The 25,831-nt window shown below is 52.4% G+C and overlaps 4 protein-coding genes across 6 annotated transcripts in view; 1 reads left to right on the top strand and 3 right to left on the bottom strand.

Annotated features, from left to right (window-relative positions):
* Positions 1 to 57: 57 nt before the first annotated feature.
* On the bottom strand, positions 58 to 11,598 carry SKIV2L (Ski2 like RNA helicase). Of its 2 annotated transcripts, none has more exons than XM_045497758.1 (28): positions 11,488 to 11,598; positions 11,305 to 11,408; positions 10,581 to 10,690; positions 10,365 to 10,500; positions 10,163 to 10,277; positions 9,970 to 10,044; positions 9,633 to 9,686; positions 9,343 to 9,533; positions 9,036 to 9,164; positions 8,666 to 8,811; positions 7,955 to 8,101; positions 7,739 to 7,823; positions 7,443 to 7,549; positions 6,728 to 6,874; positions 6,554 to 6,650; positions 6,158 to 6,370; positions 5,965 to 6,075; positions 3,760 to 3,990; positions 2,909 to 3,046; positions 2,605 to 2,742; positions 2,356 to 2,460; positions 1,868 to 2,015; positions 1,646 to 1,772; positions 1,285 to 1,495; positions 1,019 to 1,129; positions 721 to 939; positions 388 to 528; positions 58 to 299 (listed from the first exon to the last, which is right to left on the bottom strand). In XM_045497758.1, the coding sequence occupies exons 1-28, from the start codon at positions 11,507 to 11,509 to the stop codon at positions 99 to 101; spliced, it is 3,759 nt and encodes a 1,252-aa protein (XP_045353714.1). In that variant the 5' UTR covers positions 11,510 to 11,598; the 3' UTR covers positions 58 to 98. The 2 variants fall into 2 exon arrangements, with proteins under 2 accessions (XP_045353714.1, XP_045353715.1); XM_045497759.1 differs by having other exon boundaries at positions 10,365 to 10,482.
* A 90-nt stretch (positions 11,599 to 11,688) lies between these two features.
* NELFE (negative elongation factor complex member E) lies at positions 11,689 to 17,676 on the top strand. The gene is made up of 11 exons (XM_045497767.1): positions 11,689 to 11,808; positions 12,250 to 12,332; positions 13,738 to 13,807; positions 13,911 to 14,056; positions 14,546 to 14,620; positions 14,743 to 14,780; positions 14,968 to 15,305; positions 15,425 to 15,569; positions 15,724 to 15,778; positions 16,031 to 16,133; positions 17,368 to 17,676. Exons 2-11 carry the CDS (start codon positions 12,258 to 12,260, stop codon positions 17,463 to 17,465), a joined length of 1,143 nt encoding a protein of 380 aa, XP_045353723.1. The 5' UTR covers positions 11,689 to 11,808; positions 12,250 to 12,257; the 3' UTR covers positions 17,466 to 17,676.
* Positions 17,677 to 17,678: 2 nt separating this feature from the next.
* On the bottom strand, positions 17,679 to 24,218 carry CFB (complement factor B). The gene is made up of 18 exons (XM_045497762.1): positions 23,864 to 24,218; positions 23,529 to 23,762; positions 22,938 to 23,123; positions 22,619 to 22,792; positions 22,273 to 22,374; positions 22,036 to 22,172; positions 21,599 to 21,737; positions 21,141 to 21,272; positions 20,485 to 20,586; positions 20,259 to 20,396; positions 19,684 to 19,781; positions 19,442 to 19,559; positions 19,044 to 19,197; positions 18,862 to 18,938; positions 18,553 to 18,665; positions 18,316 to 18,448; positions 18,186 to 18,235; positions 17,679 to 17,888 (listed from the first exon to the last, which is right to left on the bottom strand). Exons 1-18 carry the CDS (start codon positions 23,925 to 23,927, stop codon positions 17,733 to 17,735), a joined length of 2,307 nt encoding a protein of 768 aa, XP_045353718.1. The 5' UTR covers positions 23,928 to 24,218; the 3' UTR covers positions 17,679 to 17,732.
* A 205-nt stretch (positions 24,219 to 24,423) lies between these two features.
* The window catches only part of C2 (complement C2), a 42,591-nt gene continuing 41,183 nt past the window's right edge, over positions 24,424 to 25,831 (bottom strand). For both annotated transcript variants that reach the window (XM_045497761.1, XM_045497760.1), the window contains exons 14-18: positions 25,755 to 25,831; positions 25,522 to 25,613; positions 25,191 to 25,317; positions 24,981 to 25,030; positions 24,424 to 24,827 (exon numbers count right to left, since the gene is read on the bottom strand). In XM_045497761.1, coding sequence (XP_045353717.1) covers positions 24,651 to 24,827; positions 24,981 to 25,030; positions 25,191 to 25,317; positions 25,522 to 25,613; positions 25,755 to 25,831 — 523 coding nt within the window. In that variant the 3' untranslated portion in view covers positions 24,424 to 24,650. The remainder of the gene's footprint in view (positions 24,828 to 24,980; positions 25,031 to 25,190; positions 25,318 to 25,521; positions 25,614 to 25,754) is intronic.

The following is a 25,831-nucleotide window of genomic DNA, read 5'->3' as shown; positions in this document are numbered from 1 at the left end:
GTTCCTGCTGTGTTTTTTGCGCCGAGTTGTCCCTGCCCAACAGTTGAAGTACACACAGGTGGTTTGCTGTTTTATTACTACATTTTTACACAGGCCACTCACTGAGTGTATAGGCTGGCCGCAAAGACGATGTCCCTCCGCAGCAAAGTAGCTGCCGTCTCCATCTTGGCACCTAGCACAGGTTCTCCTACCAGGCGGGCCGCCCCCCTCAGCGAGCGACACATCTCGGCCAAGCGCTGGATGCAACGGACCACCAGGCCCTCAGGAGTCCCCGACAGCCCTGCCAACTCAGAGAAGGGCTGTGGGGGAAGCAGGGTGAGGACTGAGTGTGTTAGACCTGGGTAGCCTCTCCCCTAGCCAGCCATCCACAAAGCCCCGGTTACTCACCATGCCCCGGGCCCACTCGTACACCACCTCTACCAGCCCAAAATTCAGCTCCCCGACAAATTCCTCCACAGTCTGGTTCAGGCCACAGGCCACCTGGACCTCACCAATCCGCTTGGCCACAGCCCGGACACGTTCCACTCCCTGCAGATGGCCAAGGAGAGGCTCAGACCCTGCCTTCCTTCTTTAGGAGTGCGGAGCCCCAGATCAAGGAAGAAGCCATTCCAGCTCTTTGAGGCACTTAACAGGGCTGGAGGGTTCACCTGGGGAATACTTGGGGGTGGGGATTGGGAATGCCACAGCCAAGGGAGAGAAAGTGGGGTGGGTGTCCCATACCTGTTTGAGGGTGCTTGGGAGCTGCTCCCCAGGGTCCCCAGGGCTCTGGCAGACCAGGCCAGAGAGCAGGGCTGCAATCTCTTCTGGCCGCAGGGCACTCAGAGCGTTGTCAAACATGAGCTCAGTGAGAAGCAGCTCGTGACTGCTCATGGCACAAGCCACCCGCCCTGCCAGCTTCACGGTGCCTGCCTCGTCTACATAACCCAGGGTTCGGAGCACCTGAAGAAAGATGGTAGGTGTTGGGAGCCTGTTCTCTTCTCTGTCACTAGCCCCCTGCCCCCACCCCTGCCCCTCCCACCTCTACTCGCTGGTGATACTCTGGGAGCAGCAACAGTGACTGATCTGACAGCAGGAAACGTAGTCGCTCCATCTCCTTCTGTATCTGCATTCGCTCCTGCAGCTTCAGGTACTGCAGAAAGCCAGCAGCAGAAGCATGTTAGCCTTCCCCTTGCCCCAAGGCAGGAAGGCACTGAGGACAAGGGCAGAGATGGGGTGGCTGGTCTAGAGGAGAACAGAAGGGAAAATTCCCCCTCTGAGCTTGGGAGCTGGCATGCAGGACCCTACCTGGGCAGAGAAACGGGGACTGTGCACACACTGAGCCCCCCAGATCAGCTCCTCCAGCTTCCGGGCCCGGAGCCCTCCCTCAACCACTGACACATCCTTGAGCTGCAGGTCATTGACAGGGTCAAGGGTAGGGGGTCCCGCTGGGTAGGCCTGAGCCAAACGCAGCAGTTCCTGGACAGCAGTGGTCACAGCCGCAATGGGAGGATCCTTCCTGAGGAAGGAGCAAGGTCTTAAGACCTAGGGCAAAGTGTTCCTTTCCAGAGAAGCCTTCTCTGGCTGGGGAGACACCCCAACCACCCCTCCCTACACTCCATTACACAGTCCCCTCCCCAGGAAAAGGATCTCCCCAGCCATCTCTGACTTGAATTTTGGTTGCTGCCTCTTGCTGAAGTCCTCCAAGATCTTCTCCCCATTCACCCGGAGCACCTTGGTGGTGATGGCAGCCATGTCTCCTGGCTGGAGCTTGGCCACTGTGTGGTCACAGGGCCCTGTGAAAAGGGAAGAGCAGGGTCAACCCTTGCCGTGGACCCAAACATCCTGCCTACACTGCTGTCAGGAACCCGGACATCTGCCCCATGCTCACCTTCAGGCAGGAACAGCTTGAATCCCACAAGGTCATCTGGGTAGGGCACATCTGGGGTGGCTGGTGCCCTCTCCTGTGGGTCCTCAGACACAGGCTTATCACACAAGATCAGGGTTGTAAACACCCTGCTGGTGGAATTTGAGGAGACCTAGGGTAGGTGGGGAGGCCAGGCCAGGGCAATGTGAGGAGTGGACATCAAAGATAGAGACCAGGTCCCCACCCTCAGGCAGGGACCACAGAGCAACTGCAGAGCCCATCAGTATGGACTGGTAGCCAAGTCAATCTGAACAGTCTTCAGGGGTGGGAGGGAGGAGGGTAGTGGGGGCAGGGAGGACAAGGAGGTAGGCATGAAGTGGTGGCAATGGGAGAGAAAGGAGGGCAGGAGGGGAAAATGAGTGCACTGCTGTGACTACAACTGCCCCCACCAAGTAAGGAAGATGGGAGATGTGGCTCCCTCCCTCTGGGGTCTAAATTTCCATTGTCCTCACCTGCAGGATAACACCCAATGTGTTATGATACTCCTGATTCTTCACAACCACCACCCTTCCTGCTGAGAGAGATTTCAGCCCATTCACAGACTCCATGATGCGTCGCTGAGGAGTGGGGACATGCACAAAAGGGATAATGAAGGAAGCATCACAGGGACACTGAGAATAGGTTGGGACTAGGTTCAGGAGCACCCAGTGTGTGGCATTCTCTTCCTCCCTTCCTCCATCACCCCCACAACACTCATTCACCTGGATCAGGCTCCGGGTCTCTGTCAGTTCCTCCCCCCAGCTGTAATACTCAGGCAGGTCAACCAGTTGGCCAGTCGTATCAGGTTCCTCTAAGGTCCCTAGTCTCTTGGTCAGTTCAGCTAGAGCCTGTTCGTGGGCCTGGGTGGAAGTGTGGCAAGGTATGAAAGGAGAGTCTCCAGGCCCAGGACGCCACGCTCCCCACCTTCATCCCACCTTCTAGGTGGTCTCTAGATATCCACCTCTCAGCCTGGCTTCCCTTGTCCCAACATGCTGCCGGGTATACTGGTCATCCCAACCTCCTCACCTTGCTGTCCTTGCGGGATGGAAACTCGGAGAAGCTCCTCTTCATCATGTCTTCCACCCTGAGGGCATCCACCCGCAGCAGGTTCAGGATCATGGTGTATGTGAGGCGGAACTGAGATTGCAGCTGCGATGGCTTTCCCTGGGCCACATCAGAGAAGCAGTGAGATTGGCATGGGACCTGCTGCCCCCCAGCCAGCCCTCTGGGGATCGGCTCTGCTCGTAGCAGATCTAGTCCCCATGCTGTGACCATGGGACCCTAGACAAACTGCTTACTCACCTCCTCTGCGAAATAAGGGAACAAAACTAAATAAATAGACCCTCAAAGGTTTTACCTAGTTCTGTCTTCACAATGACAAAAGACCACAAGGTGTGAGATTCAGTCTAATCCTTGGATTTGCTTGCTCTGACCTTGGTTTCTCCCAGGCAAAAGAAAAAAGTACAGTTGACCCTTGAACAATAGGGGTCTACCTACACGTGTATTTTTTTCAATAAATACTGTCCAGTTCTGTTAAGTATTTTCTCTCTCCTATAATTTTCCTCACAACGTTTTCTTATCGCTAGCTTTATTATAAGAATGCAGCAAATAACACATATACGAATAGGTGTTCATCATCTGTCTGTTATTGGTAAGGCTTCCAGCCAACAGTATAGGCTATCAGCAGTAAAGTTTTTCGGGAGCCAAAAGTTGTATGTGGATATCTGACTGTGCAGGAGGTCAGTACCCCCTAACCCTACACTGTTCAAGGGTCAACTGTAGAAAGAAGAGAGAGGGGAAGAGGGTTGGAAGAGAGAATCCAGCAGGTCCCCAGAGCTGGGGCCCTCCCAGCTCAGCCTCATACTGCCCTGACTCACCATCATCATGCGGTGCAGGTCTGCCATCTCAGGCACACGGCCCTTGCAGAGCAGGATGACAGTGCCGGTGGGGTCCAGGCCCCTCCGGCCTGCCCGACCTGCCATCTGCACATACTCTCCAGGTAGCAGATCCCGGAAGGTGGAGCCATCGTGTTTTCGCATAGAGTCAAACACCACTGTTCGAGCAGGCATATTAACACCCATGGCAAAGGTCTCCGTGGCAAACAAGACCTGGAATGGGAGAAGATCAGTAAAGGGGCTACACACAGACACCCAGCCCTGGCCAAGTGTACCTTACTCTGTAGCCAAGGCTGAGTAGGCACCAGGCATGGTCCCAGTTAACTCACAGGATCTCATTTAATAACTCTCAGAGCAAAACTATAGAGCAAGTACTATCATTTTCACTTTGTCTATCTGGCTACCTACTTCCTTTCTTATAACCCCCATATCCAATTCCCATCTCCCCACCGTCAATCATCCCAATGTATTTAGAGTATCTTTTTGTGTGAATGTACTCTTCCAGATTGTATCTTGTTTTGGGTGCATATAATTCATGATTTGTGTTAAAGGCCATTATACCCTAATTCAAAAAGATATACATACCCCTATGTTTACTTCAGCATTATTTACAATAGCTAAGATATGGAAGCAACCCAAGTATTCATCAATACGTGAATGGATAAGGAAGATGCAGTGTGTACGTTAGAGTATTATGTAACCATAAAAAAGGATGAGATCTTGGGGCGCCTGGGTGGCGCAGTCGGTTAAGCGTCCGACTTCAGCCAGGTCACGATCTCGCGGTCCGGGAGTTCGAGCCCCGCGTCAGGCTCTGGGCTGATGGCTCAGAGCCTGGAGCCTGTTTCCGATTCTGTGTCTCCCTCTCTCTCTGCCCCTCCCCCGTTCATGCTCTGTCTCTCTCTGTCCCAAAAATAAATAAACGTTGAAAAAAAATTAAAAAAAAAAAAAAAGGATGAGATCTTGCCATGTGTGACAACATGGACAGGCAAATAGGGCAGAATGTATGCTAAGTGAAATAAGTCAGAGTGAAGAAGACAAATACCATATGATCTCACTCATGTGGAATCTAAAAAACAAAACAAATGAATAAAGAAACAAACAGCAGAATCAGACCTATAAATACAGAGAACTGATGATTGCCAGAAGAAATGGACAAAATGGGTGAAGGAAAGTGGGAGATACAGGCTTCCAGTCAAGGAATGAGTAAGTCACAGGCATAAAACGCACAGCATAAGGAATACAGTCAATGATATCCTGGTAGCGGTGTATGGTGACAGACGGCAGCTACAACTGTGGTGAATACAGTATAAAACATAAACTTATGTTTATTTTATAAACAATGAATTACCATGTTGTACACCTGAAACTAACGAAACATTGTGTGTCAACTACACTCTAAACAAAAATAATTAATTAGTTAATTAATTAGCTAATTTCTCCACATAGTGTTTTCAATGCCCATCCCCATTCCTGTGGTTATACCTAATCCATTGTTTCCAGCTCCTGCAGAGCACCGTGGCATGCATCCCATACAGTGACCTCCCTGCTCTCCCAGTGAAGGGTACCTTGGTACCGCCAGCACCCTACCACAAGATTACAGCCAACAAAGGAGAGAGGACGTGTTCCCTCAGAGACTAGGGTGAGAACTTCTTCGCAGTATATATCCAGACATGGAATTTAGGGTCAAAGAGTACATTGTACATATTTTTGCCTCATGAATGCCAGGGTGCACTCCAGACAGGCTACACCTATATAAGAGTTCCCATAATCCTCTAGTCTCCTACGTCTTTGGCACACTTGGCCTTAGCCAGTTTCCTAAATTTTACCAGTCTAGTAGCTATAACGTCATCTCTCGTGACTATTTTAATTTGCATTTTTCTGATGACTAGTAACTTTTTGTATGCTTGCTAACTTTTTGGGTTTCCCTTCTGAATACCACCTGTGCCTATTCTGTGCATCTCCATTTTAAGATAGCAAAGCTAAAGTTCGGGACGGTTAAGTAATCCGCCTGGGGTCACACGGTGAGTAAGTAGAGAAGCCGGGATGCACACCCAGGCAATCTGGACCTAGAGCCCAAGCTCTTAACCACCGCACGGTCCTGTCTGAGCCCTGCCCCTCCACCCTCTGGGCAACCCGTAAGGGAGCAACGAGTGCTCTGAAGAGTCCCTCTTCTACCAGTGTGTGTACCTTGACCAGGCCTCGACTGAAAAGCATCTCCACGATCTCCTTAAGAATGGGCAGGATGCCACTGTGGTGCACACCCAGGCCACGGTGCAGGAGCTCAGACATGTGCAGGACCTGCAGGGAGCCAAGGTCCATGATCAGGGATAGGGTGGTGGAGAATCCTATCCCCATCAGTCTTCAAGACCCCCATCCACACCTGGGGCAGCTGGCGGTCAGAGCCACGGAGGCGAGCAAGGCAGCGCTGCAGGAAGAGGTGAATTTCACTCTTCTCTGAACTTGTGGTGAGGTCCAGGGAGGTGAGGCCCGAGGCTTGCTCATCACAGCGACCCCGCGAGAAGGTGAACACGACCACAGGCAGCTGCGCACGGGTGCGGAGGGAGGCCAGGAGGGATAGGTACACACCGCGGTCCTGGGGAAGGGGGCAAAAAGCGGCAAAGGTTGAGTCCCTGAACCAGTCGGGGCCAAAGTGAGGGGAGGGGTGGTAAAGCAGTATCAAGTCAGATGGTACTCAAAGCTCAAGTCCAAACCTCTGGGGAACGAGGGAAGAATGCAGAAACAGGGGGCAGCAGGCACAAAGCCTACCGGTTCTCACCTGTGCAGGCCCCCCCTGATGCGTGGGCTGTTTGGCCCCAAAGGTCTGGGCATGTTTGCTCATCCGCTCCTTCTTGGCCTCCACAGCTGCATAGTACCTGGCGCACAGGGAGGGTCACTGATCACAGTCACACCCGGCGGACTCAGCCCTGACTCTGCCCCATCACCAGCTTACCCCTTTGTGTGGAAGGCACCTCGGGAGTCCAGCAACAGAAAGAGCTCCCCCTGGGTCTTGGGGCTGTTCCCCGTGAAGAGATAATGCTCCAGGGGTACGGGACGGGCAACAGTGCTGATCACATAGATCTGGCGCCGTTTCAGTCGCCTGAATGGGTAGAAATGAGCAGGTCAGTGGCAAGAGTGCGAGAAGTAACCCACATCCCCACCACCTTCCCCCTCCAGCTTCACCCAGTCTTTTTTTTTTTTTTTAGTTTTTTTTTAACGTTTGTTTATTTTTGAAAGAGAGAGTGAGACAGAGCATGAGCAAGGGAGGGCCAGAGACAGAGGGAGACACAGAATCTGAAGCAGGCTCCAGGCTCTGAGCTGTCAGCACAGAGCCCGACATGGGGATCAATCCACAAACCATGAGATTATGACCTGAGCCAAAGTCAGACGCTTAACCGACTGAACCACCCAGGCACCCCAAGCTTCACCCAGTTTTTTCTGGGAGCCAGACTGGAAGGTGGCCCCATCATCCCATCTCCCAAGACACAAAATGATCTGGGTCCAAGTGGGGTCCTGCAGTCGCCTGAGTCAGACACGTGCCCCAGCCCCAACCCTCCCTCCTCTCCACCCCCAAGACACTCTCCTTGCTGTGGCAGTCTTCACCCCCACCCCTAACCAAGGAATGCTGCAGCCCCCTTCATCCAAGCATCCCAGGGCACGCATCTCACCCGATCCAGTCAGCGAACTCAAGGGCATTGGGGACGGTAGCACTCAGAAGGATGATGGAGACATGGTCAGGGAGCATGATAAGCACTTCCTCCCACACAACCCCACGCTGGGCAGAGAGAGAAGACCGGTCACTGTCAGCTCAGAGGGGACTGCCCTTCTGCCCCTGGGGAAGCACCCAGGGTTACATTTGAGGGCAAAGAAGGCAGTTAAGGTCCACAAAGGTGTGTGCACCAGGATGTGCGATCTAGACCCACAGGAGAGGACTACTGGGGTGTGGGGCCCCCAGGCCTCTTACCTCAGCATCGTTGATGTAGTGAACCTCATCAAAGATGACCCACTCTAGGTCCCGGATGACATCTGAACCGCTGTACAGCATGGAGCTGGGGAGAAGAGGCCAAAGGCTGATTCCCCAGTGACTCCTGTCTCCATCCTGTTCTCAGTCAACGTGCTGTCCAGAGCAGCCTAACCTTCCTGACCAAAAATCCACCTGTGTTAAGTGTCTATCTCTCACCGAAGGATCTCTGTCGTCATAATGAGGCAGGAGGCCTCCGGGTGCAGCTGTACGTCCCCAGTGAGCAGCCCCACATCTCCGAAAGTGTTTCGAAAGTCGCGGAACTTCTGGTTGCTCAGGGCCTTGATGGGCGAAGTGTAGATGGTGCTGGGAAGAGGGCATGAAGTCAGCACCACCTCCTGGTCAGCACTGCCCTTCCACCCCAAGCCCCCACAGAAGCATGCCAGAACCCAGGTGCCTCCCTTCCCCCCCTGAACTGGCCTCACATTCTCCTTCATGACATGACCCCACAAAAACTCTTCCTAAGCTGACCCAGGTCTCCTTTTTTTTTTTTTATTTTAAACATTTATTTATCTTTGAGAGAGACAGAGTGCGAACAGGGGAGGGACAGAGAGAGAGAGGGAGACAGAGAATCCCAAACAGGCTCTGCACTGTCAGCCCGATGTGGGGCTCAAACCCACGAACCATGAGATCATGACCTGAGCCCAAGTTGGATGCTTACCCAACTGAGCTATCCAGGCACCCCACGCAGGTCTTCTAACTGCTCTCCCCGCCACACCTTCCCACTCCACTCCTGGCCCTATCTCAGTCTTTCCCCAAACCTCCCATCTGAAGGATGAGGTAGCGGTGGGGAAGAGATGACACTTAGAAAGGGTGCAGGAGAACACAGGGCCAGCTGGTGAAGGAAGAGGCTGGGGAGGGGACCTATACCGTGTCATGTGTTTCTGGGCAAGGGCAATGGCATATTCAGCCACAACCGTCTTCCCCGCAGATGTGTGAGCTGCTACAAAGACAGAGTCATGCCGCTCCAAGTGCAAGATGGCCTGTTTCTGAAACACATCTGGCTCAAATGCCCACTGTGGGAGAGAGAAATAGATGGGGGCCAGGCCGGAAAAAGGAAAGGGGCCCTCCTGCCTCCAGCTCTAGGGGCATGCAAGGTGGCTCTGGCATGCCAGAGCGAAGCAAGGCTGGGAGTGAGGCCCAAGACTAAGCTAGAAGGCATCTGGCCTCTGTGGGGAGAGGAGATGAAGGGAGCAGCGGGGAGGAGGTAGGGGAGCATGTGAGGACTGGGCCACACTACCTGGAAAGCAGGCTGGGGAATGAGGCGGTAGAAATCACCAACAGGGGAGGTGACATCCACGGGAATAGCCCACTGCTCCTGAGGCAGGGGTTTGGGGGGCTCTGGGGGGGATTCAGCTGTGGATGCTTCCTGGAAAAGCCAGGGGTAGAGGTGATAAAGATACAGTCAGAGAGCTCTCTGTTACCACTCCTCCCCAAAGATGCTCCAGTTTTCCTCTTAGACCCAACCAAGCCAGCCGCCCCACCCCCACCCCCAGCCCCCCAGTAAGGCCTCTTCTTTCCTACCTCAACTGCCCAAAACCACCAACCTTCAACACTAGGTCCTCCAAGCTGCTTGCTCGGGCCAGGGAAGCACTGCAGGGGGGTGCTGAAACAGTGTCTCCTCTGGGAATTCCTGGCTGGCCCACTGTCTCACTCTCATCCTCATCGCCCCCCCCCAAATCCAGAGGTTCCAGCAAACGGCTGAGGCTGAGCAAGCCGGGAGCTGGAGCCGGGTGATCTGAGGAGCAAAGGCAAAAAGTGAAACCTGGTCATGTCCATCTCTGTTCCACTGGAGAAGGCCACCACTCCTACACTCCACCTCAAAACTAAAACTCACCCTTCGGTGCAAAGTCCACACCTTTCTTGAAGCCAGGTGGGACAGTAAGAAGATCTGAAAAACAAGGACAAAGAGAATCAGCATTAGTGCACAGAGTCATACAAGTCATACGATACCTAATGCTACAGGATGCCATTCACAGCAGAGACATTGAAAATGGGGTTCTTTGCCATCTTTCCAACAGATGACAGTAAAGACTGTTATGACAAGGGTGCCTTTCCCTAATTTTCTCAAAGGCACAGAGGACTAACAGTGGCCCACTGATAGGCTTGGGCCCCTCTTCCTCAGGGCTGACTCACAGCCCTACTCCCAAGGGTCCATCCTGGCACTGCCTCACCTTTCTCAAAGTCTATCTCTTCCTCAGCCTCCTCCCGAGTGCTCAGATCTGTTATGGTAGGCTCATCCATTCCACCTGGGGAGAGGGTAGACAAACAGGGATTCATGGGGTGGGAGTGATACGAGATGGGTGGGGAACCCTTTCCTGGAGACTGAGGGCACCCTCTCCTACCATCCCATTTTCCACAAGTCACCTGGCCAGAAAGGGTATTGTGTTGGATTCCCCCACAGGGACTGGGAGACGGGCCCTGGGGGCCGGCGAAGAGACAAGGAGGTGGTGGCCGATAGATTTGTATTCTCCAGCAGGACCTGAGGCAAGAGACCACAGCCCCAGTGAGGCTGAGCTTGCCTCGGACCCTTTCCCAACTCTGCTTCTTACGGCGCCTGACCTCTTACCTCTTTGTAGCCCAGTATCTGGCCTGTGGTTGGGTGTCTTTGGGCCTGAAGGTCTGAGGGGACAGGGGCCCCCAGTGTGGCCAGGAGGGACCAGGGATCCATCTTCCTCTGCCATTTTCTGCAGAAAATGAAAACACTTTTCAGGTCTTCTTTCTCTCCTCTCCCAGTTTCCTTCAGAGGCCATCTCCCTAGTCCAGGCCCCTCCAGACCCCTCACCGGGCTGAGTGCTCCACACCATGCAGAGGCAACCAGGCTGGAGATGATAAAAACAACTGCTCTGTTTCCTGCTGCAGATCGGGGGCACAGGGAGGGAGGCCGTGGGGAAGCTGGTAAAGGACAAGACGAAAGGCATTAGGTAAGGAGAGAAGAGAAGACATAGACAAAAAAGAAAGTGATGTGATTTGTGTTGAAACCAGAAATGGTAGATATTCTAGACCAACTAGGACTGTCAAGCTGAAGCAATGTTTTCCAAAGATTATCTTGCTTTACAGGGCAAACTACCTGCTACTGATTTACCTGGAGCAGTGATTACTAAAACAGTATGATACAACATGAAATACAATCATTCCACAATCTCTGGGGCTGCGCTTAAGAATTTGTATTTTTAAAAATCCCCCATCCGCACTAATTATGATGTACACTTAAATTTGAGAACCACTAGTTTTAGGAAAAGGGGGCCCAGGACTAAGGATGAGAGTCAGGGCCTCAAAGCCTAGCCACCAACAAAGTGCCCTGGTGCTTGGAGACAGGTGACTCCAAAAAGAAAAAACACATTTGGAAGCACAATCCACTGGGCTGGAGTCTGTCCAGCACAAGGCAGGCCCAGATGACAGGAATCCAGAGACAGGAGAATGAGGTTATGCTAGGGTCCAACAGTAAGGGTGGTGGAGGAGGTTTTAAGCTCAAAGTGGGTCAAAGGTTAGGGTCAAAAGTCACTCACTGTGCTGTCTGGAGCCCCAGGCACATTCAGCAGCTCCCAGTGCCCTGTGCATCCCAGCTCCACAGGCCGAAGGGGCAGATCCAAGGGATCTGGAGGAGGCAGCACTACAGAGGGAAGGTCAGAGGTCAAAGGTCAAGGGCCACCCCCCCTTAACACTCGTTCTTTCCACCCCCTCCCCCTCACCAAGTCGCTCCGTCTCCATCATCTTGGAACCCAAGCAGCTGCAGGGCAGACCGGAAGTGCAACGAGAATCCTAGGGGTAAGCCCCGCCCCAAAGCGGGCGGAAGTGGAGGCGACTTCCGTCACACACCCCCGCCGGGGTGGGGATGAGCGCTACCGAGAGGCTGACCTGAGCCGGGGAAGTGCCGGGCGGAAGTGTGTAGCCTTGAGCCGTCTTGGTTACCTCGTTCTCCACCCCTCGCGACGTCATCGCTCTGAGCCAGCTCTCCGTTGCCCGCGCGGGCGCCGCCCGAGACCGTGGGACCCCGGTTACCGCCCCCTCAGGTAAGGTGTTCTCCTTCTCACCCTTCGCCCCTTTTTAACGAGCTCCTTCTCTCTTCTTCCCCTTTTCGTTGTTCTGAGAGCGCTGCGGGGGTTCCACTGCCTCCTGTACCGTTTGGAACCCGCGGTTGCCATACTAACCCCAGCGGGGGTAGGGGGTGTCTGATGCCATCGTCTTGGCGACGGAAGGGGTGCTTCTCCCTTCCCGGGCCACTTGGTCCCTCAAGGCGCTGGTGGCCGTGATTCCTGGAGAGAAGAGGGAATGCTGGTTGAATCCGACGAGCGGGGGCTTGGATGGCAGCCTGGTTTAAGCAAGGGATAGGGAGAGGCAAAAGACAGGAGTAGGTAGGCCTGGAAGGGTGCGGTTGGGTGCAGTGTGGACGGCGTGTGAACCCTGGGCGGTGACAGTGGAGAAAGATGTCTTGGGCCCTGCCCCTGAACCAGGAGCCACCATGTTGGTGATACCCCCCGGACTGAGCGAGGAGGAGGAGGCTCTGCAGAAGAAATTCAACAAACTCAAGAAAAAGGTGAGGGAGTGTGTGGGGGCGTGGCCCAACCTTTCACAGACTCTACACTCTTGAGAACACCTGGGGTGAGTGTGAGGGATGGGGGGGTTCTTCCAGCTCATACCTGGAGACATACCTCCTCTCCGCGAAGCCTCACAAGGGGGCTCTTCCCAAGTCTTGATGTATGCCTTCTCTCTTTTCTGTGTATTCTGCCATCGAGTTGTCTAACTTTTCCATGGCTTTTAGTACCACCACAGGGGTGGTAATCTCCAGGTTTGTTTTTTCAATTCTATCCGAGCTCTTGCTGATAGCCTGCAGATTCCCAGTGTTGCAGCTAGCTATCATCTTTCTATCTATTCTAACTTAGTTCCTTTTCTTGGTCTTCCATATAGGACTGACTATATTCAGTTTTCCCATGTGTTTGGAATCAAAATCTCCTCTCTGACATCTCCACTATTTGCATGGCCAAACGTTTGCCAAGTCTTCTTGATTCTTACTCTGAAGTAATGTCTTTTGTTTATTTTTTCCCGCGTGTTCCGTAGATCAAGTTTTTGCTGACGCTCACGTAGTCTGTTGTAATGGTTTCTCAAGAAGCTGCTCAGTGTGTTTTTGGACAGACTTCCTTCACTCTTATTAAAATGAACCACTGAAATCAAAAAAACTCTCTCTTTTTCTCAAAACCTGTCAGTGGTTTCCCATTGTCTATACAACACAGCCTTACCTTGGCATCTCTTTCTAGTCAGGTAGAACTATTCACTAGTCCCAAAACATACATTCCCAAAGCCTTCTTATTTCCACATCTTTTCCAGTCTGTGTTCTTTGTCTAAAATGCCCTTTTCTTTCAATCTGTTTTGCATACTTTCTACCCAGGGTCCAGTTTAATAGTCATTTGGCATCAGATAATCTTATTTGCTCTCAGCTACAAGCAATTTGCACCTCTTACGATCACTCTTGATAATTGTGTCTAATGGTCTTATTTCTCAGACTGTAAACTTCTTAAGGGGAGGAACAATGTCTCATACTCTTGCATACCCCTGTTACAAAATAATGGCGTGTCCTTGTTAAATATGCAGGGAATGAATGGATGAAGCCCCCTGAGAAAGGCATGTAGGCTTGTGCTTACTTATAGCTCATATCTTAGGGTTCTGGTCCATGGTCAAATTCCTTTTCTTCCACTTCAAAAACTGAGGCTTGGGAAAGCCTCTGGATACAATGGTTTGGCTAGATTACGTATCGCTGGTATTGTAGATGATCCAGTGAATCATGTGTGAGTGGTAGGGCTGCCTCAGTGCACCACTCCAGGGACACCATTTGCATTGTTTTCTGAGAAAGGCGTCCCCTGGAGTGAAGTGTCCAGGGACCTTGGGAGAGGACCTAGCCAGGGACTGGCCCTCACCAACCCCTCTCTTCTCGCTCTCATTCCCAGAAAAAGGCATTGTTGGCTCTGAAGAAGCAAAGTAGTAGCAGCACAGCCAGCCAAGGCGGTGTGAAACGCTGTGAGTGACGGGGGGAACTGGGGATAGACTGGAAATGGGCAACATGGTGCTGACCTCTCTCAGAGCGTGGCCAAAATAATGCCTCCTTCCCTCACCACTCCAGCACTGTCAGAGCAGCCTGTGGTGGACACAGCCACGGCAACAGAGCAGGCAAAGCAGCTGGTGAAGTCAGGAGCCATCAGTGCCATCAAGGCCGAGACCAAGAACTCGGGCTTCAAACGTTCTCGAACCCTAGAGGGGAAGTTAAAGGTGAGCACAAGCAGAAGGATTGCTCAGGGGACCCTTGACTTCAGAGGGCGTCCTTCCAAGTTGGAGTGGAGGTAACATTTAGGGGGAAAGTAATGCCTATTCAGTTCTGGGAAAATTGTCGTACCAGTCCGAGTTTCAGGTTTCTTATCTGTAAAATGTGAAGACACTGACTGACTTCCAAATTCCGTATCTCATACATTCTGTGGCACATATTCGAGCTCCTGGGTCTTGTTGTTCTGAGAAGTTGAACAGGTTGAAGATGTCAGCAGGTCCAAGAAATGTACAGATAAGCTAAATACTCTATGTATATATTAGGTCACTTATGAAAGACACCACATAATCAAATAAGAAATGCGCAAAGGAATTAAAAGGGAGGATAAAAGGCCAGAGGAAAGCCAAGAAGAGGGTGAGGGAAGAGGAATCCCTTCTGTCCCATGGTTAGGCAGCCTTCTGCTCTCACATTGAAGTAGACCTCTACGACCTTCCCAGGACCCTGAGAAGGGGCCAGTCCCCACTTTCCAGCCGTTCCAGAGAAGCATATCTGCTGACGACGATCTGCAGGAGGTATGGTTCTCAACTCTCTGTCCCTGAGAGATTGGGGAATGAGGAAAATGAGAGACCCACGTATTTGGGGCCACATGCCATCAACTAGGACTCATCTTAACTGTCCTTGGTTTCTTTTGCAGTCATCCAGACGGCCCCAGAGGAAATCTCTGTATGAGAGGTTAGAGAGCTAGAGAGAGGACTGAGTCCCAATTGGGGGAGTAGGGGAGGTCAATTGCCTGGATCCTTGGGAGGTTTAGGGCTGGAGTGGAAGGAGCTGGGGCTGCAGAGGGAGTGTTGAGTCTCCACAGGGTCTGGGAAGATGAAGTAAAGGGCCCCTTTGATCCTCACTGTTTGCCTCTCCCCAGTTTTGTGTCTTCCAGTGATCGGCTTCGGGAACTAGGGCCAGATGGGGAAGAGGCAGAGGGCCCAGGGGCTGGTGACGGTCCTCCTCGAAGCTTTGACTGGGGCTATGAAGAACGTGGTGGTGCCCGCTCCTCAGCCTCCCCTCCCCGAAGCCGCAGCCGGGACCACAGTCGTGAGCGGAACCGAGACAGAGACCGAGATCGGGAACGGGATCGAGACCGAGACAGAGACCGAGATCGAGAACGGGATCGAGACCGAGATCGGGAACGGGACCGCGATCGGGACAGGGACCGCGATCGGGACAGGGACCGTGATCGAGAACGAGAGGGCCCTTTCCGCAGTGAGTGATCTGGGCTGGTAGGAAAAGTGAAAGGATTTAGGCAGGTCCCACTAAAGTGGCCTCTTAAAGTGGAGCCTGAGATGGGTTGCACGTTGTGACTGTGACTCCTGACCCCACAGGGTCGGACTCGTTCCCTGAACGCAGGGCCCCTCGGAAGGGGAATACTCTCTATGTGTATGGAGAGGACATGACACCCACCCTCCTCCGTGGGGCCTTCTCTCCCTTTGGAAACATCATTGACCTCTCCATGGACCCACCCAGAAAGTAAGGATGGTAGTGGGACAAGATGATAAGTCCTGGGAGGACCTGGGTTTGAGGGAGAACACCAGCCTATCTCCGGTGGCCTATGAGCACTGGGTTTGGTTGGGTCCACAAGAGCCCATAGGCCCTCTACTGATCCTGTTTTCTCTCATCCTAGCTGTGCCTTCGTCACCTATGAAAAGATGGAATCAGCAGATCAGGCCGTTGCTGAGGTTGGGACTTCCCAGACCTGTTCTTCCCATCCCTACTGCCATCCTCATGTTTTCTCTTTAAAACACTGGGAGCCAGGAGGAAATCATTTCCTCTTGATAGAGGAAGTCTTTTTCTATCCACACAAGAAATGTATTCTTAGATCCTTAGTCTGTTCCTAGGATGGCAACTCTTGGAAATTCTCCTTTTCTTTGTCTGTAATGTTTCCGCGCCCCCCCCCCCCATCCTTTACCTCCACCCCTCTTCTTCCCCAGCTCAATGGGACCCAGGTGGAGTCCGTACAGCTCAAAGTCAGCATTGCCCGCAAACAGCCCATGCTGGACGCTGCCACTGGCAAGTCTGTCTGGGGCTCCCTTGGTAAGAATGGATTCTTCCTCTTTCATCCTGTTTCCCACAGCTCGCCTCCTCTCTTTGCTCCCCTGCATGTCCCAGGATTCCCTAGAGTTGATAGATGTCTGGATCTGTGTGGAGGCCATGGGAATGAGAATTGTCAGACTCTCTGTCAGTTAGAGATGGAGGAAGATTTCTTAGTGTGAAGGAGAGAGAAGGATTGAGAACAACTCCCGAAGCAGTAATAACTGGAACAGGGAAGAAAGTGGAAGTGAGTGAGGTTAGTGAGTGAGGTTAGTGAACATGACCGTGTTTATTTTGAGATGGAGTATAGTTGGCTTTATAAAATAAGCATTTGAAATTAGAGATCTGGAACTTGTGTGTGAAGTGAGGACTGAAAACATGGATCACAGTCCTCTGTATCACAGAGTGGCTGCGGAATGGTAGTAATCTCAGGGAAGATTGAATTTGAAGAAAAAAATTACGCAGGCCTGGGCCTGAGGGATATTCAGGGAGCAGCATCAGAGGCCATCAAAACCAAAGAACACAAACTATGGAACCTGGGTAGTGATAGAAGTGTCAAGGTACAAAGATCCAAGAGAATGGAAGCTGCTGTGGGGTGAGTGACTGTAGTCCCAGAATGGCAGGGATAGAATCCTCCGAGATGAGATGCAAGAGGGACATGTCGATGTAGGGAGGAAAAAAAGAAGGGGAAGGAACAACCTGAGGCTCGAAGAATGTTTTAGGCCAAAGCCACACCCAGAATGAGCTCCCCTATTGAGGCTAGTAGCATTTCTTAGTGTGAATAGCCCACTATACCTGTTAGCTTTCCTGGCAAAGGAGTTAGGCAGAAAGGGGCGTTCAGAGCAAGAGTGGCCCTCCAAACTAAAAGAAGGAACAAGAAATGACTAACATGTCAACAAAGGGCTACAGAGATCTTCTAATTTTTAATATTTTGATGTAGTGAGTTAACATCATTCAGTTGTCACAACGATTACCTTTGGGAGCTGTTCTAAGAACAAAACATTCCTTGCAGTATCTGCATGTGCCACAATAACAGCATGTGCTCCTTGCCATGGGGATGGGTTGGCCTAAGGGAGCCAAAGGGGACAGGCCAGCCTGGCCACCAGAGGGCAGCATTGAAATTGGGCTTCCAAGGGCCAAAGGCAAGGAGTGAGCTGGTCAGACTCTGAGCCTCTGGCCTCACCAGTGCTCAGATGCAATGCTTCAGACCTTAACCAATCCTTTCCTCCCTCCCTAGCTGTCCAGAACAGCCCTAAGGGTTGCCACCGGGACAAGAGGACCCAGATTGTCTACAGTGATGATGTCTACAAGGAGAACCTTGTGGATGGCTTCTAGGGAATGGAGCTGGATTCCGTGTGCCTCATCGCCAACACTGGTCTCAGTAAAACACTGAGGTGGAAGCTCACACATCTCCCTCAGCCTCTGGTTTTTCAGCACTTGGGATTGGGGTTGAGCCTTTAAAAACGGCTGTTAGATTTTATCTCAGTTGTAACACATGGCCAGTGCACGTTCCCCTCCCCCTTACCCCAAAAGGATCTTGAACACAGGTATTGTCGCAGCTGTTTTAATTTGATCTCATCCCCCTTTCCAGCAGGAAATCCCTTATAGAAAATCCAAATCCTCTTCTTTGAGTTTCTCCCTGAGCCAGGGCAGCACTTGGAAGAGGTTGATGTGAAAGTCTCGGGCATGAGCAGGTACCTGCCGCCACCGCCTCTGGTCTTTGCAGACATCCACTACACCCCAGCTGATCACACCAACCTGGAGAGGGCAAGGGGATGCCACCAATCATCTGGTAGAATTCCTTCCTAATCCCAGGAAGCTCAACTACTCCCAAGTGCATCTGAGTTGACCTAGGAGAATTAAACTGGGGACCCAGCTCAGTCCTGCTCTCTAGCACACAGGCCAGACATTGCCCCAACCCGGCCATTTCAAGAAGTAGATGTAAGGAGGCAGGCTCTGTCCTTCCCTTTCCAGCCACATGCGTTGAACTTTCCTGCTTTAGGGCCCATGCTGACCACTTGGCATCTCCCCACAGACAGGAGAGGGGAAACTCACTTGAATGAAGCGACTCCTCTTATGAATAATCAGGGGACCACCAGAATCACCTACAGGAGAGGAGAGGCTGTAGGGAAAACGATTCTTGAGCTTTAGGAACATGTAGCACAACCAAAGAGCCTTCTCTTACCTTTGCAAGTGTTGGGGTCAGTATAGGGATCCACCCCTCCAGTGCAAAGGAACCTGGGGGTGACCACTTTAGAGATGTCCTTGACTTTGTCATAGCCTAGGGCATATTGAGCATCTCTCTCACAGCTGGATTTCTGTAGGTGAGGTATAAAGCACGGAGGAGAAAGGGGTGATAAACAGAGCATGCTTAGGAAGAATTGGGGCCTAGAGGACCTGCTTAGGATCCCATATTCCTCACCTTTTCCCCGTTCTTGATGTAGACCTCCTTCCGAATCATCGACTTCTTCCTATCTTTGGACAACTCTGATACAAACAGAGCTTTGACATCCTTTGCAGGGAGCAGCTCTTCCACTGGACAAATGGACAGTAGGGGTCATTTTAGCACTCTCTCTGCCCCCCACCATCTCTCTATTGCCTTTGTCACTCAGCAAATGTCCTTCAACCCTTTTCTGTGGGCTGGAGACCAGGCTGGCTCCTGCAGCACCCTGTCATGCCCCACTTGTCTCTTGGCATCATTTCCTTGTGCTACTTTCCCTGAATGTCTTACTCTGTTGCTGGCAGGTGGTTGACAGTGGAAGCCTCAAAGCTTGATTTGTTCCCTGGGTGCAGGGGAGACAAATAGGCCTGTTAAGGGAGATGGGGAAACTCAGGGACAGCAGACTTGACCTGCCCCAGGCCTGTAGCCCCAATTTGCCCAGACTTTTCTCCTCAGGGGTTCAGAGGGCTCACCTGAGAGTCTGGCCATACTTGAGCTTCTCCTTGAGTCTGATAAGGGCCACATCATAGTCATAAAATTCAGGAATGCCTTCTGCTTTTTTCCCATTGATGTCGTAGTTAGGGTGAAATAGGACTTTATCTATTTCCAAGTCCTGCTTCATCCCTCCTAAGGTAGGAGAGTGGGTATGTCAGGACATCCTACTTCTCTGGGCAGCCTCCTGCTTCTGGCTCCACATTCTTCCTAACTCCCAAGTCTTCTGCCCTGCCCCCAAGCAGCCCAGTGTGCAAGGGAGGGGGCTGCTTTGAGGACCGGGGGGGGGGGGGGGTTGGAAGGGTGGGCTCCTGAGGAAGTAGAAGGTGTTGCCCAGGGAGCACAGCTGAAGCTCAGGATTGATTCACTGCATCCTTACCCACGCTGACCTTGATTGAATGATTCCGATCATCCACCGTGAAACAGTGTGCTGCTGTCAGCACGTAGTACTCAGACACCACGGCCCCCATACAGGTCTCATGTCCTTTCAAAGGGCGCTGGGAACAGAATGGCAGGGGGGAAAGCTTAACTTCCACAAACACCACATTTTGCCCTTCCCCTACCCCCATTCCACCTGACCTCACCTCCCACAGGTCCCCACCACCAGGAAGCTGTGCTTACAGTGACTGAGATCTTGGCCTGCCACGGTTGCTTGTGGTAATCACTACCTTTCTTGTGCTCCCAAACCATTCCACAGAGTCCCAGAGTCCGGGTTTCATCTAACAACAAAGGAGAATGTGCTGAAACCTGGGATGCTCGGCCTTTCGGGGAGGCCCGCCTACACAGCTATGAGGAGCAGAAGCCCATAAGGAAAAGAAAGGGGCATTTGTTTCCTTACATTGGGGGCAAGGAACTGTGGCAGTATAGTGAAAAGAAGTTGGAACTAAGAGTTGGGAGACCTGGCTGTTTTCAGGCCCAACGCTTGCTTGCTTGCTGTGCCTGGGCTGCTCTTGGCCTCACTTTGCACATCTGTGAAATGAGAGACTTGACAAGATCTCCAATGTTGTTCAGAACTCGGTGATTCTAAGATCAGGAAGTGGATAGTGCCAGGAGACCAGAGTGTGACTGAGGTAGAGAAGGAGCAATGAGAAAGCCATCCCAGACTGCCAAGGCTTCAGGAGGAGAGGAAGTATGAGTGACCTTGAGATACCTGGGGGACTTCCTGACCTCTTTATACCCTCCCGGTATCTTCCTACCAAGCATTTGTTTGAAAACATCTTCCAGGTCTTCCATGTCCTTGACTTTGAACACATGTTGTTCTTTATCCTTCTTGGAAGCCAAAGCATTGATGTTCTCTTGGTTCACCAGAGGCCCAACCCCAAACACATAGACATCTGAGGGAGAAAGAGGGAGGGTGAGTGTCCAAGCCCTGGGGGCAGGAGCTGAGAAAGCAAGGTGCTGGGTCCAAGGCCAAAAACTCACCCAGATAATCCTCCCTTAGGTTTTTGCGATCCCTCCCAATGTCCAGCAAGCTCCGGATCTCATGAATGACAGAGACTGGGTCCCCACCCATGTTGTGCAAGCCTGCAGAAGAGACAGGGACCGTGAAGGTGAGAGGCAAGTAAAGAAGAGGGTCAAGGAAGATAAATTGGCTAGTAGTGACACATGGCTGGGTAAGCAGGTTGTTTTTTTGTTTTTAATGGCTGCAGGTAAAATTTCAGCTTTTTAATTTAAAATCTTTTTTTAATGTTTATTCATTTTTGAGAGAGAGTGGAGGAGGGGCAGAGAGAGGGAGACACAGAATCTGAAGCAGGCTATAGGCTCTGAGATATCAGCACGAAGCCTGACAACCGGGCTCCAACTCACGAACTGCAGGATCATGACCTGAGCCGAATTCAGAAGCCCAACTAACCACGCCACCCAGGTACCCCTGGGTAAGCAGGTTAAGGGGATGGAAGTGACAGAGAGACTTAAGAAGGGTGTCTCCTTGTAACGGGTCACAGGAAAGATCAACATGGTTGGGGCCCTCAGTGCTGCTCAGAGCCCCAACCATGAGTCTAGTGTTACATGTGGACCAAACAGCCATACACTGGTATGAAAGCGTGGGAAGCCTGGGGCAGGAAAAGGTCCCTTCTGACCATCAGTCATGAGAATGATGACGTGGCGGGTGCGGTTCCAGCCTTCAGGGGGTTGGTTCCCCGGCCAGCTCATCATGTTGTAAATTGCCTGGAGGGCCTTCTTGGTGTTAGTGCCTGCCTTCAACTTGTGATCTGTGAAAAAGGAAGATCTCACCTTGCCTGGTCTTCCAAGTCATCTATGAACATTCAAGGCCTATCACAACTGAGATACCACATTTTTCAGTTTTTTGAGTTGTCACCCCGCTGACTTCCCTTTGACCACAAAGTGACCTTCTCAGCCCCCAAGTTCCCAGTAATCCATATTCCTCAACAAGCCTGCTGTCCAACCATAGACTGCAAAGTGGTCCACCCTGCCTTCCCACTTGGTCTCACTACCTCCTCCTCACAACAACCCTGAACCTTTTGACTTCTCTGACCCCAAAGTGAACTCCCCACCAGTCCCTTCCCCAACCTCTGACCTTCATAGTTGATATTGTCGATTGCCCTTGTAACCCAGTCTGCATCGCTGCTGTTTTCATCGGACACTCTGATCAAAATTTTGGGGACTGTAGCATAGGTCACTAGACCATATTTTGGCTTCACCCCATAACTTGCCACCTGTGGGTTAGGGGAGAAACGGGTCATGGCATTGAAAGAATACTATGGTTGGGAGAGGTCAGCAGCTTTTCTGGGACAGGAAAAGTTACAGTCAGAGACTCAAGGGCTGACTGATCACCCTGAGGCTGATGGATGATTGGGTTAAAGGTCAAGAAACTGCTTCCAGTAAAAGGAAGGGAAGGAGGACAGAATAGGACCAGAGGTTTTCTGGGACCTTGTGTCTCAGAGGGTCTGGAAACATCAGGGAACTAGTCCTGGCTGGGCAGTGAGTTCACATTCAGGGGGGAAGGGGGCCCACCTTCTCAATGAAGTCTTTGAGACAGTTCTTGGCCCTTGTGAAGTTGCCGATCCCAATGCTGTCTGATGCATCCAACACCAGATAGATGTTCATGGAGCCCGAGGGGTCCAGGATAATCTTCCTCTTCTGTTGTTCCCCTGGGTGCCACCAGAGAAATTCAGGCTCCAGCATGCATGGTTCTCCTGGCCCTTCATCCTCCCCCAATTTCCTGCCTCCCTCCCCTCTCTGCCTCCAAACCTGGGCTATGCCCATCCTCAGCATCTACTCCTTCAATGGTCTCCGTCAGGGAAGACAGGAAGGCTTCGGCTACCTCTTCGGGGATGTCATACATAAAGGAGTCTGGGAGAGGTCAGAAATCAGGTAAAATGTCTGGGGGTGTTGGCAAGGGTGTGAGGGTCAGAGACACAGTGGCCAGTGAGGTGGGATGGTGGGTTTCCAGGATGGGAAGGGCTCAGTAGTGGAGGAAGTTCTACAGGCAGGTTTAGAAGTGAGGAAGGAGCTGGGTTGCATTAGGGGGGAACTGGTGTAGGGATATGAGGATAAAAGAGCAGGATTTGACCCCTGGGCATGGGTCAAGAGTCACCTTGGCAGGAAGGTTCTGTTCCACTCCAAGAGCCACCTTCCTGGCATGTTCGCTGCTGGGAGCCACGAAGGGTGAGACCCCGGTTGCAGTAGTAGGTGACTCTGTCTTCAAGGCGATAGTGGTTGCCCACCTTCCTTGTGCCAAGGGGGATGCCCGGGTTAGGGCAGTACCCCGCTGCAGAAGCATGAAACATGGAGGTGAGGGGCAAATCCTGAGGCCCAGATGGCACGGTAGAGCACAAGAGTTGTGGTGCTGGTTCCTCAGGCTGGAACATGGTCAGGGAGAAGACACCATCACCAGGGGAGGGGACGCTTCTCACCTCCATCATCGCAGATGGCTGTTTGTCCATCCCACCGACCAGTTGCTTGGCAGGTGCGATTGGCAGAGCCCCGGAGAGTGTAGCCATCATAGCAGCGGAAAGAGATCTCATCGCTCAAATTGTAGTAGGGGGTCCGGGGCCAGTATTCCCCATTCTCAAATCCCTGTGGTCTTGGGCAGCGAATTGCTTTGGGGGAGGGAGACAAGTAGAAGTTACTGAGAAGGAAGGGCTTCACTTGAGAGTTTCCCTCCTGGTCTCAGGGACCCTGTCACAGAGAAACAGTGCCTTCTTGGTCCCACAGACAGCATCAACGCTCAACCTATGATGACTCCTGCTTCTCCTCGCTTCCAATTTCTGAGTGTTCTTTTTACTGCCAGGGTTGCCTGACACAGGGTAGATGCTCAGTGAAGATTCACTCCCTTCCTCCTCCCTCTCTCCCTCCTTCAGCCCTAGACAGCTCCTGTGTTTGCTCAGCTCCCCCTGCTAACCTGCCTGGCCTCAATGCAACTCTAATAGTATGCTAGTCTGGCCCCTGGTCACCACCTGTTCCACCCCTCCATTGACCCGTACCCACCCTCACTGCCCTCCAACCTCTGCATTCTGCCGTCTTGACAATCTTTTGGTCTTGGGTCCGCAGGGTGCTCCAGGACCCTGTGGATCTGCAGGTACGAATCTGCACAGGGTATGGGTAGAAGCCAGAGGGACACACATACTCCAGTGCCTGGCCCTCCTTGAGAAGCCTGAAGGAGCCACCTTTGATCTCTACTCCTTCCAGAGAGCAGGAGCCTTGGGGCCCAACCACAGTCAATGGTGGTATGCTCCCACCTAAAGAAAAAGGCTGATGAAGCCCAGCCTCCCAAGGCCAAGGAGGAATACTGGGGGCAGCAGGAAGTGGGGGGGGGGGGAGTGGTGACCCTCTCTCTTACCTCCAGACAAGGGGCCCAGCACCAAGAATACCAGGCAGAGTTGGGGGCTGAGACTGCTCCCCATAGCGATGGAAGGCAGGAGAGAAACCAGGTATGGGGACAAGATGGTCTATCCCGGCTTGTGCTGCCTGTCTGCTGGCTTGATGTCCAAACAAACTTCAGACCTGGGCCTGGTCGCACACCCTTCCCCTGCCCCCCACAACCTCCAGCCTTTTATGCAATCTGTGTTCTGGCACCTGTGGCTAACCCCACCTACCCACATCACTTTCCGGAATGTCCAGGTGGGAGGGCCCCCACCGAGGTGCCAGTCAAGGAAATAGGAACTGCATAAGCCCTACCCTTTCAATACCACCTCTCAGCTCCAGTTCCTCCCCAGTAATTCCAGACCACCCCCTTAGGGACCAGAAATAAGGCTGGCTCACTCCCTGTTGACTCTGTTATGGAGCAGAGTCCACCCACTGTTTGTCCAGCAGGGTCTCTGACCTGCCTCCCTGTTGTTCCTGGAATCATTCTGGAATCCTCTGCCCCCTGGCCAGCCCCCAGGCAGAGACACAGACAGATGAGGAAATCATCAATTTTTATTAATTTCAAAACTGGGAAATTCCACATGAAAATGAAAGGAGAGTGAGCCAAGCACAGCAGAGGGTGGGGCCCTGGGGTTTCCGCAGCTTGGATGTGCTGCACAGAGTCCTAGAACTGGGAGCATAGATAGGTCATGGGGTCTGATAGAAGTTCAAGAGTGGGAGACTGACAGATGCTGGCAAGACAACAGAGGAGTCAGTAACAATTAGAGGGGCAAAAAGTTCAAGATACCCTCCAGGTGCTGCCTCAGCCAGGGCTGTAGGCGAAAGAGATTGATGTGAAAATCTCGTGGTGGTGGGATCTTGCCCCTGGGGGCCTTTTGGCGGGAGTTTTTATTGCTGTTGTCACAGGGGTTGTAGAGACCCCAACTCACCAGGCCCACCTGGAAAAAGGAGAGAATGGGGTGGGAGGCTGTCACAGCCCCAGCTCCAAGCTTCAACCTCCCTGGCTCATCCAAAGGCCTCCCTCGGCCTCCTTCAAGGTCAAGATTCTGTAGCCCGAGTCCCATGAGCTTCCTTCCCCCTTCTCTCCTCACCTGAAAAAATCTGTATCTCCGCTCAAGGAAAACTGCTCCCCCAGATTCTCCTGTCAGAAAGGAAGGGCAAGAGACTGTCATCCTGACTCACCCTGCTCCCTTGTTATCAGGGCAGTGCACCAGTGCCCTGGCATGCATGCTGGTCACAGGGACATTGGTGGACTTTCCCTCAGGAATCCAGGCTCGTGGGTGGGAGTGGGAGGGGCTCACCCCTGCAGGGATTGTCATCATTCTCGGTTCCACTGCATAGGAACTGGTCTGTCACCACCTCTCTGACATCTGTCAAGTCAGGGAACGTGGTTCTGTCTTGGGAGACGACCTGGATGCAGCTTGTCCACTGTGGCAGGGGTGGAACAGAGAGGAGAGAATGAGCAGTCCCAGGGGACACCTAGAAGTTCAACTAGGCCTGGAGGAGGGGTAACACAGGGTCAGATGGAGAAAGCGGCCAGAGCTGGAGGAGGAAGGGACAAAGAGAGACTTTTGAGGAGCTGCCACAGAGGAGTCCCATTCCCCCGCAGCATCCCAGACCTGAGATCCTCACCTCTGTCCCCGTCTTGAGGTTAATGTTCAGTTTGCTCCCATTCAAGGCCACAAAATGAGCAGGAACACTCAGTTTGTTCAGAAGTTCACTTTCTGTGGTCAAGGAGAAAGGGGTGTGGTGCTGGTCCCTTTACCCAGCATCCAGGCTCCAGATTGGGGGCTGTTGCACAGCCCATGTCATCACTCCTAAGCCCTGGTCCTAGCTCCTCATGCACCCTAAGCCCCAGCACTCACCATGGTCTTGGCAGGTGCTGCCTGGAGGTCTCCGCAGAGCCAGATTTGCCTCCACCGTGCAGGGAAGGCAAATGGGC

Source organism: Leopardus geoffroyi, chromosome B2 (genome assembly GCF_018350155.1).
Source record: "Leopardus geoffroyi isolate Oge1 chromosome B2, O.geoffroyi_Oge1_pat1.0, whole genome shotgun sequence".
NCBI classification, from domain to species: domain Eukaryota; kingdom Metazoa; phylum Chordata; class Mammalia; order Carnivora; family Felidae; genus Leopardus; species Leopardus geoffroyi.
Note: the sequence above shows the minus strand (reverse complement) of the source record. Positions and strands in the feature narration are given on the sequence as shown.

Coding starts and splice junctions, on each gene's coding strand:
- SKIV2L (XM_045497758.1), bottom strand. CDS start 11,509: ATGATGGAGACGGAGCGACTTG. Junction 7,824..7,954: donor ATGACGACAGAGATCCTTCG/GTGAGAGATAGA, acceptor TCTTCTCCCCAG/CTCCATGCTGTACAGCGGTT. Junction 1,773..1,867: donor CAAGCTGTTCCTGCCTGAAG/GTGAGCATGGGG, acceptor CCCTTTTCACAG/GGCCCTGTGACCACACAGTG.
- NELFE (XM_045497767.1), top strand. CDS start 12,258: ATGTTGGTGATACCCCCCGGACTGAGCGAGGAGGAGGAGGCTCTGCAG. Junction 14,057..14,545: donor CCCTAGAGGGGAAGTTAAAG/GTGAGCACAAGC, acceptor CGACCTTCCCAG/GACCCTGAGAAGGGGCCAGT. Junction 15,570..15,723: donor TCCATGGACCCACCCAGAAA/GTAAGGATGGTA, acceptor CTCTCATCCTAG/CTGTGCCTTCGTCACCTATG.
- CFB (XM_045497762.1), bottom strand. CDS start 23,927: ATGGGGAGCAGTCTCAGCCCCCAACTCTGCCTGGTATTCTTGGTGCTG. Junction 18,939..19,043: donor AAGTATGGCCAGACTCTCAG/GTGAGCCCTCTG, acceptor CTCCCTTAACAG/GCCTATTTGTCTCCCCTGCA. Junction 18,449..18,552: donor ACATCAAGAACGGGGAAAAG/GTGAGGAATATG, acceptor CCTCACCTACAG/AAATCCAGCTGTGAGAGAGA.